The 10516-nt window shown below is 40.7% G+C and overlaps 1 protein-coding gene across 1 annotated transcript; it reads right to left on the minus strand.

The window, feature by feature from the left end:
• On the minus strand, nt 1-9748 carry LOC121728315 (neurogenic locus notch homolog protein 4). The gene is made up of 11 exons (XM_042116469.1): nt 9660-9748; nt 8260-8323; nt 5319-5531; nt 4733-4824; nt 4000-4081; nt 3591-3682; nt 2892-3056; nt 2309-2531; nt 1607-1740; nt 915-1062; nt 1-313 (listed from the first exon to the last, which is right to left on the minus strand). The coding sequence occupies exons 1-11, from the start codon at nt 9690-9692 to the stop codon at nt 90-92; spliced, it is 1470 nt and encodes a 489-aa protein (XP_041972403.1). The 5' UTR covers nt 9693-9748; the 3' UTR covers nt 1-89.
• Nucleotides 9749-10516: the final 768 nt, after the last annotated feature.

Below are 10516 nucleotides of genomic sequence, written 5' to 3' on the forward strand. Positions count from 1 at the left end.
ATTATAATTTATTTTAGTTTGTTTCCATTACATCTAATTTACAGTTAATCGGCAAATCACTGATTGTTAGGCAAGTTTAACGGAATAATTTATTCTTTTTTGGCAGCTGTCGTTTCGGTTTTTTCCTCAGGTTTTTCCTTAGGTTTCTCCTCAGATTTGTCGGTTTGCTCGGTCGGTTTCTCGCTGAGATCGACAGATGGCGCCGGGGCGTCGTCTACGGTGAAGTTTCCGTTACGTTTGTACCTGTAGTAGCGGGTCGACACCGCCTCGGAGTGAGGCTGGTAGCAGTTCACTAGCGCGTCTCCGCGGTGATCTGAAAGCATAATATGAAACCATTAATTTGGGGTAGTTATATTCAGCTTCTCCTCTAAAGCGTCAGCTGTCTAATATGCATGATATGGAGCTACTAGGTGGCTGTGCCGATACTAATTCAATGTCCTAATAATTACTACCTAATTATTACATATTTTACGGTTTTTAAATTACTATTCGACTACGGAGTAAGTCGATTACTATTGTCATATCAAACTACCTTCTACGGGCTCTACCCTCCCATGGTAAATTCAATACCTACTACGCTTTTACTAAGCATTGAATAAACCTTTTGTTGCACTTGAGTTTGGATTCCTGCGCACATGGGAATGAGTTGATTTAGTGCCATCCAGTAGCCTGATAAAAACCAGCGTTAAATATAATTATAGAACTACCTAAAATAATGAGAAACATCGCATCGCTATTTTCGCAGTAGGTGAACTCAACCCATTCAACGTCCACCAATAAATTCATTAACCACCCAACTCAGCATGTTTCCAACCTATCTTACATTGCAATCGTAGTATCACTTTAATATAAAGTAGATAAATAAAAATATTATGTACTTACACCTACAACTTAAAACAAGACGCCATATTTACCTCCAGGACAAGTGCAGACGGCGATGTGTCGGCGGGCGACGCAGACGGCGCCGGAGCCGCACTGGGTGTTGCCAAGACAGGGGTCGGTGCACGAGTAGCCCACGCACGCCAGGTGGTCCGGACACTGGGAGTCCAGCTCGCATTCACCCTGGAATTATTTCAGAATTAGTTTTAGCTGGGATTGGTGACCAACAATGTTCGCGTTGACATAAAACTCCAGCTGGTTTTGAATACATTTAGTTTAGTTCTGTGTTTGCTTGACTTGCATCATTATTTATACTTAGGTAAGAATGAACTACTAGTAGAGCGGTTCCCTGTGATATTGGTGGCGACGTGTGTTGCAAATGGCCACAATAACCTTAATACCAGACCGTGTACAACTTTAAGATCACTCAAGGAAGCTGGAAAGTCAATAACAACAAATAGCTGAAACTAATGTATCACCATAAAATTGCAATGTACCGATATGCGTATTCTTGAGTTATCTTAAATGTGTGCGTTACCCTATACAAATACTAAGGCCCAATTTCACCAACGTCTGTTAGTGTTAACAGCTTGTAAAAAATATTATGGCTTATCTTTCATTCATATGAAAAATGAAAGAGGAAACGTGAAACTAATTCGAGCATTAACTTTAACAGTCGTTGATGAAATTGGACCCAAACCTCCACAGCAATTTGCTCATCAATTACCTTCTCGCAGGCGACGAGGGCGTTGCCGCGGTATCCGGCGGGACAAGTGCAGACGGGCCGCTCGGCGCCGGTGCGGTCGTGGCCGGGCGTGCACTTGGCGTTCGCGCCGCAAGGGTTGGGCTCGCAGAGGTCACCTAGAACCATAGAGGAATAATTATACTCATTATAGCCAAAATCGTGATTAACGCCCTCTATAAATAGCTTGCTTTCCCTATATACGAAATTTTGTATGATAGTGTTAGTCTATGTATAATTGGAAGTGCCTAGAACATAACTAATGTTTCTGAGGTCATAGGTAGTATGGCTAGGTGTAACTACACTGCACTGAAGCGACACAGTGCGGTCTCGCCTTCAGACTTCAGTATGAACTTAAATTGGCAGTTACCCGATATAATTTGTTTTGTCCTCTTTATTGATGTCAATTGACTCGGTTTTTAAAGAATTCATAGTCTCTACTTTTTCATAATACATTGGGTTGTTGTAATAAATCTGTTGCTCATAGTCTCTACTTTTTCATAATACATTTGGTTGTTGTAATAAATCTGTTGCTTTGGGTCGACTTACAACGTAAGGTTAGTGTATAAAAATTTTGTAATCTGGTTAACAAGGACATTAATTGTGATTTGAACTTTAGTACTCCACTACGTTGCCTATAATGAGTACTATCAAAACTAATCGTAGTTAAGCAAAAAAGTTACTCACGGGCCTCGAAGAGTCTGCAGAAGGTGAAGGGGTCTCCGGTGTGGGTCTTGGGGCAGGAGCAGACGGGGGTCAGCCCGCGGAGGTTGCAGTCGGCGTTGACTCCGCACGCGTTGGTGCAGGGGTTGATGCACGCGTTGTACACGCACGCCGGCTTGTAGCTCGGGCACTCGCTGTCGGAGGTGCACTCGGCGGTACAGATCCTGTACGGGTCACCGTGGTAGCCCTGAGAAAGAATAATAATAAAATTAATGTAATATCCACAGCAAAACAAGACGACTGTTGAAGAGGATTTAATATAAAGGTAAATATTTATTTAAAATCTTTCATGAAACATACATACCTACATCGTAATGTTTTCCATTACGATACAGGCTTCGTTGAAAATCTGTATTCCTCAAGTAGGATAAATCTTTAGGTAAAACGGTAAAAATATATTTTAAATGCCGTAAAAAAGTAAACTAACAAGCTATGACAAGATGCCCAGAAAATATTAAATTATCGAAGATCAGGTGCACCATGAAGCCTCAGGCATTATAATAGGTTTTAAGGCTTTCACAACAAATACATTGAAAATCAAACATACTCGTGGGCACTTGCAGACGGCGCGGTGGGCGGCAACGGTCTCGCAGTCGGCGTTGACGCCGCAGTCGCTGCAGGGGCTGACGCACTTGAAGTCGCGGCACGACTGCTGCGAGCCGCAGTCGCTGTCCGAGTCGCACTCGTGGCGGCAGCCGGAGAGCGGGCTACCCTGTGAACGAGGAGAGAATAGAATTTTGGATTTTTAGGGGCTGTTTTGCCACTTTCTGATAAAGTGCCTAATAATCACAACTTTTTTGACAGATTCTCCATACTTGATCTGTCAAGTTAATTGGTAGATAGCCTTATCAGGAAGCGGTGAAACAGGCCCTAAAATGTGGAGTATCCGTCAGATAAGTTATGTATAGTATAGCCTATCCGACACTTTATCAGTAAGTGGTAATGTGTCGCATCGGCTATCCATAATTTATCTGAGAGATACTCCATAATTTATCTGTCAGATTAGTTGTGGATAGCCTCCGGAACTTATCAGTAAGTGATGAAACAGGCCCTTAGTCACTTTAGGTGAAGTAACTTCATATATTTTGTATTATACTGAGTAAGGTTACAATAACGGTTCCAAACCAAGGCATCGGGCATACTTAACATTCACAAATTTTTTATCAAGGATATTTAATATTTATTAAAACTTGAGTACATTTTCGTATTTAATAGTTTTTAATTATAATTATTGTGGATCACTTACTAAGTATCCGGGCAAGCAGGTGCAGATGGCCTGGTTGTTGGCGACGCGGCACTGAGTGTTGGCGCCGCACGGGGATGGGTGGCATGCTTCCTCTACAATGGACAATGTTTTTAGTAAAGTTCAAATACAGGTCTGACCGATAATCGAGGACCCACCGTCATTTGGTCGAATCATGTCAATTCAATGTTAAATGTGATCTGCCGGCTGGGTTTGACATAACGCGACCAAATTACGTAGGTCCCCATCTGCCTGTAAATCAATTTCTCTGATAGTAGGTAGGTATGTGTGTCATGTACTGTTAAATTATGACTTTTCCTAATATAAAGTTCGATAAAAGTCCATTTGGACTTACGACTTTAACAACTTTTCGGACTAAACTCTTCAAGTGGAAAACAGAAGTAAAGCTTACCTGGGTCAGCAATTCTGCAGGCTGTGAAAGGATTGCCGGTGTACCCTGTAGGACAAGAGCACACGGGGACGTGTTGACGCACCTGCAGAAAAAAACAACCTTTAGATGCCGTTATAGGGGTACAAGCAATAGTGGGTCATAGATAAACTATAGATAATATTATCAGGCCATTTAGCCGTAACTTTTTCGTTTTCGCTTCGTTATAGAATTACCGATCAAAATGTATGGAATTGACATTAGACGAGTCGAACGTCAACGTCATATTAACGAACGCTTATGTCAATTCCATACATTTTCATCGGCGATTCTATAACGAAGCGAAAACGAAAAGATTTTGGCTTACCCCCCAGGTCATTTATGGACTAAGAGCCTGCGACGGCCAGACCTTCCCCAGTTCAGGAAAGCTGAAAGTTTACCTGTTTGTGACAACAGAGGTAAGAACGGCCGGCAACTATGAAGTTTCGGTCGCGGTTACTTTAGGAGGTATCCAGTTCTGAAGGTCTGCCTGACCTTTGAGAAAGAGTAAAGATCAATTTCATAGCTTATATTCGTCGCGGTAAGTGGAGGAATCTCGTCTTTCAGTGCCGGACATTTTTAACAGCTGCTTCCCACTGCTAGACACCCTCACAAACGGATAACCTTTCAGCTTTTTCTAAACTCAGGAAGGTCTGGCCGTCGCAGACTCTATTAGATCATAGTAAAGTTTGACCAAGAGGTGCTTCGGTCAACTTACATCACAGTTGGCGTTGACTCCGCAGGCACCCTCGCAGGGGTTGATGCAGTGCTGGTTCACGCACGACTGGTGGGCGCGGCACTCGCTGTTGTCTGTTATACATAGACGACATTATAATTTCGTGTATAAATCTAATTTTTTTGCGTATACGCGGTCCTAAGTAGTATTCATAGGGGATATTTAAACACCAAAATCTAGGCAATAAGGTACTTAGAAAGTCTTTTATTTCGACACAGGTAGGTATTGTGGTAAGTGGTTATATGACTATTCGTAACTCTCCATAAAATCTCGTTTGGGACCGCGCCTGTTTTCGTAACCATTTTAAGGATGGTAACTGGGTAAGTAAGAGTTCGTTGCAGTAACATAACTTTTTGTCAGAAAGCAAAAGTTGTCAGTTCTAATTCCGTGGTTCTGATGTAGATCGAACTTACAGCATTTTGGGCATCCAATCCAACTTATTGCGTTGCGACGTCGCATGGTAAAAATATAATGGTTGTTTCTAGAATGCGACGCCACAAGGCAATTCAACGCAATCCAAAACACGTGATCTCTCTTTGCTGTTGTGGCTTAGGTCTTTGTTACTCACCAACACACTCGATCCTGACGCACTGGGACAGCGGGTCGCCGGAGTACCCGGGCAGGCACGCGCAGACGGGCCGCACGGAGCCGTGCGTGCAGTGCGCGCCCACACCGCACGTGTGCGGGCCGCACGTCACCGTCTCGTCGGAGATCGAGCGGCCGTTCTCGTAGAGGTTGCGGCCTGCATAGCCCCGCGGGTAGTAGTTGTAGTAGCGCTGAGCTGGAAAGTAGGAGACATGGTGTTATATTCTTATAATATACTTTCGTAGATTTGTGCTCTCTACTCTACCTATAATAAGTCTACCATAGACCTACTGTCTACGTGTAATAAGGCCCCCGTCTTATTTCCTTACAGGAAATAGACACAATATGATGATCGATTTCGAAAATATTTTCGTTGATCTCTATTCACTATGCTCCCCTCGTAAGTTCTGTGAAATCGGAGGCAAGGGCTGAGAAAAAGAGGGGTTGAAAAAAGATACTCTGCATTCCCCTAACATTTTTCGACGATGCCTTGGAATTCAGCTAAGTCAACTATTATTTATTGAGTAGTATATATAAGTTATGAAAATGACGAGAGCACGACGACTATTAAACCACGAAATAAAAAATATTAGCTGATGTTGACTGGCAGTAGCTCTACAAAATCTCAAATAAAATAAACCTCTTAAACTTAACATTTATTTAAATTAAGTTCGAGAGGTCAATTTAATTTGAGACGGATTCAAAGAAGTCCTCATTACCATTAACTTTTACCGGATGATGTCAAATCTTTACCCGTACTTTCCGAATAAGGCTTTAATTTGTTCCGACTATCCGCGTCGGCCTCTGTTTTGGCGATATGTATCAAGCGGGTGACTAATTTAACCTTACAGGTAAAGGTGATGTCATATTTAATTCGGTTTAAGAAACAAGTCTCGTGTGAGAGCCTGCTCTTACCGAAGTAAGGTGAAATTGATATTTAGCTCTATCTGCTTATGTAAGCACAAATGCTAGGACTGTTTGTAGGTATGTAACTATGTACTATCAGAGAAGTTGATTCCTAGGCAGATGACGGACCTAAGTAATTTGGTCGCGTTAAGTCAAACCCATCCGACCGATCACAGCAGCTAGCATCGAATTGACATAAGCCGACCACATGACGTAGGTCCGTGATCCGTCAACTACATAGGAATCAATTTCCTCGATGGTACTTACAATATAATATTATAAAATGAACTAGAATTCAAACTAACCCCTTTCCTGTTAAATCAGTACCTAACTATAAAGAACCAATAAATAAAATCACTATTGTAATTTAAGTACATAACTCAGTTCGCGATAAAAACTTATGATTTGAGAATAATAAATCACATAATAATCCATAATATGTATTGTATAATATACATAATACAAGGGAATTTACATAACGAGACCTTGGCAACAGCCTTATACGGGGACCACACCCACGGCTGTCCTTGTCCTTACACGATGGACTCCAGAAGATGAATGGGCTAATAATTCAGCATACAATTCAGTTTATTATTTATTCATTAATTACGCATAAACATTGCTATAAAGTCACCAAGTGCTTGTAACAAGGTAAAGGTAGAGAAAGGAAAATTGATGCATGATTAAAATGTATTTTAGAGACACGATCGACATGTTTTTTAAATGCTTGCTTTTTTATGAAATAAGGGGGCAAACGAGCAAACGGGTCACCTGATGGAAAGCAACTTCCGTCGCCCATGGAGACACGCATCATCAGAAGAGGTGCAGGTGCTTTGCCGGCCTTTTAAGAGGGAATAGGATTACAGGGTAGGGGAGGTAAGGAAGGGAATAGGGAAGGGAAGGGTAGGGATTTGGGCCTCCGGTAAACTCACTCACTCGGCGAAACACAGCGCAAGCACTGTTTCACGCCGGTTTTCTGTGAGCCCGTGGTATCGACCGGAGGGTCGAGCCGGCCCATTCGTGCCGAAGCATGGCTCTACCACGTGAAACAAAAGTATACTAGTAGTACTCCGAGCTTTTGATCATTATTATCAAAAGATTTTTTAAAAGCTTTCCCAACAAGCAGACAAAAACACTATTAAAGATTGTAATCAATATTGTAATCTTTGTCTGATAATAATTCTTAAAGCCACTTGACCAACAATGAAGTCCAAATGGATATAAGTCTGTAGAAGATAAAAATATCTGAGTACCTATACTGCAATAAAATTTCTCTTCCACAAAAACTCTACGTAGAGATAATAATTAACAAATTCAGTGACTCAAAAGGGAGACCCATAAACGTAAACGCAAGAATGCAAGGCCTAAGGCCTCAATAGAATATGAATGAGCTGACGAGTGATCAGTGACAGGATGATTAATGTGTAGGAGCTGTTCCGCGTGGTCGTCACAACGAACAACATTCAGTTTGCAAACAAACATCAAAACCGTACCGTCACCATCGCCTTTTGGACGAATTAGAAGGTAGCTTCGGTTGGTGCTGCTATCGTGGATCTTTATGAACATGCTTCAAAATTTTGTGATTTTGTCATTTTATCAAAATTAACCCCTCATTATGCGCAGTCTGTCAGTTGTCTCCCTTTTTTGACATTATTTCTATTCTCTACACTTCTGTACCCATAGACTCAATATATATACTAGCATTATAGGTTTATGTCTGTACTCTGTACCCCTTTCTCTACTTTTTTCAACTGTTTTCAAATCAAAATTTTGTCAGGGTTCTATAATGCCGCGGCCGCACATGCGTCTATCGTACAAATCTTCCGAGTACTATGGCCTATGACTTATGAGACGATACCATTGAACGATACACGCTGCAGATTGTCCAATGGTATCGTTTTAAGCGCGAAGCACTACGTAGGTGCGGCCCGGGCCGGGCATAACACAAATCAATTTCTTTTAGCATAGTTACTAAACAATTTTAAATAATATAATTAACACAGTGTTTAAATACTCACCATCAGCACCAGATCCTAAAGCTAAAAGCGTCAGAGACGCTATAAATAAAATACTCCTATCCATCTGAAACAAAACGATTTTATGAATTTTTGATCACGTTACCTAGTGAGCAGACCACTGGCCATTGCAGACCTATGAAACTCATGTATGCAGTATGAGCTATGAAAGGTTTCATAGGTCTGTGCCAGAGGCCGATATAAACGCAATTTTTAACGAAAAATTAGTACCGTATCTGAGAGGAAGTGGAAACGTTTACTACAAATTACAACTGACCAATTAAGAGGGTCGAAAATTTAAAAAAATTAACCACGTAGTATGGGTACGTTCCCTAAGGTAGAGTTCAACTTTCAGGCTTTACAAAGTTAACACACAAAAAGTTCACTTAGACAAGTAGGTACTCGAGTATGTAGGTAACGTAGTGGTAGAACTATTTTGCACAAACCAATTATTATTATTAGATATTAATATTGATCGTAGGTTCTAGGTTCTTTGGGTTCGCGTTTATTATTTATAGGTCTTTATATTACGTACAGCACAAAAATATTTAAATGCTGTCTTGAAATAATTAGGTGAGTACGTAATGTTATTATATTTTGTAGACAGCAATATTTCTTATTCTGCTTCCTATTTCCGCTTATCTGTCGGTTGCTTAGTAGGCAACAGAGTCCCGATTCTCATACCTCAATGTCGCTTCGATTACAGGCTGTGGTCAAGCTGATAGTCAAGCGTAAGTAAGGGGAGGTTCGAGGTATGAGAATCGGGCCCCTGATGGTAAACAATCGCTTACAATGAGTGGCACTTGTCTGTGCATAATTTAACAACAGCTAGTGTTGACTGTTGACTCATCGCACGTACGAAATAGTAAATTAGAAGCAATACAAAATAGTTTACCTACTCACATTGAAATTACATAGTTTTTTTTAAATAATATTATATAAAAATAGCAAAAGAAATAGCAAATGGATTGCCTGATGGAAAGCGATTATCGTCTCCCGCAAGAGTTAAACGAATTAAAACTAATCCTACGAATTTATATTTTGGTTCATCTTTCAAAACGTAAAAATGTAACCAATACTTAAATAGCTATTCATTACAAGAAGTTGCCTATAGGTAGAGCTTTTATGATCACGCGGTAGATAGAGTTTCGAACGTAGAGTAATTTTTTAAAAATCTTGTCCTCTCATCACGATAAGCCAGATAATAAACTGTAGGTACTTATTTTATTTAAACGAAAACTTAAATTTACTTAATCCAAGAAAATAATGATAGAAAGTCTCTAGAGCTCCTAGAGACAATTCTACCGCGCAAACCAAAGAAACCGAACACGTCTTAATACCGCTGCGTTAGCCGTTACCTCCAAGCTCAACACTTTTTTTAATTCACGCACAACACAACACACCTGTCCGTCCGTCGCGGGTCGATGAGGAAACATGCCTTCCCGACTCCGTCCGCGTCCTTATACTAGCGACGGCACCTACGCGCTCGCAAAAACAACCTCCAGCTGCCGAAACCGAAATTGTATCATACCCCTTAATATCATAAGTATTTCCTTACATAGTATTATATAAATTATTCATGTCCTACCTGTGTCTTCTTTTGAATAAGCGTTACCTACCTCCGAGACCTACCTATATTTTATAAACTAATCAACCATACAAATCGTCCGCAGAAAATATAAAAAGTCATTGGGCTTTAGAACTGTCAAAAATGGCGTTTTTGTATGAGTCCTTATTTCGCCACGTGCATTTAAAGCCTTGTCGAACTCTATGGTTATGGTTAAATATGGCGTCTTGATGGCGTCCATTTTTAACTTTAACCAAAGATTTGACATTTTGCATTGTAGTTAAAGTTATAGTTATAGTAAGTTGGTGCAACCCACCCTTAGTTCTGACGGCCGCAGTGGCCGTACTTAGGTTCGTTTAATGATTACTTGAGTTGTTACTCTGTTTCCTTATTCATTGGTTGTTACTTAGTAAAGGTTTTGACACTTACTAACTACTTAAGCACAGTATAGCAATATTTAGGGATATGTCATATTGCTATACTGTGACTTAAGTATCTAATGAAAAAATACTTCAAGAGAGCATTAGGTAACATCTTTTCTGACATAGGCCTCGGCGTACTTCCTCTAATGTTAGTGTCCATCCATGGGCGATACTAGTAAACAGCTGTCGTTAAAATGCCCCCTGCGAACTGAAAGGCTACATCTGAATGTCCTTACTTCGAGATGAGCATTATACATATCTGTTTATTGAT

This window comes from Aricia agestis, chromosome 6, assembly GCF_905147365.1.
Source record: "Aricia agestis chromosome 6, ilAriAges1.1, whole genome shotgun sequence".
Classification (NCBI taxonomy): Eukaryota; Metazoa; Arthropoda; class Insecta; order Lepidoptera; family Lycaenidae; genus Aricia; species Aricia agestis.

Bases quoted from the DNA above. Each gene is read 5' to 3' on its own strand.
- LOC121728315 (XM_042116469.1), bottom strand. From the start codon at position 9,692: ATGTTTCCTCATCGACCCGCGACGGACGGACAG. The intron at 5,532-8,259 runs GTGAGTATTTAA...CCTACTTTCCAG, and splicing joins TTTAGGATCTGGTGCTGATG to CTCAGCGCTACTACAACTAC. The intron at 1,063-1,606 runs GTAATTGATGAG...AAATAATTCCAG, and splicing joins CCCTCGTCGCCTGCGAGAAG to GGTGAATGCGAGCTGGACTC.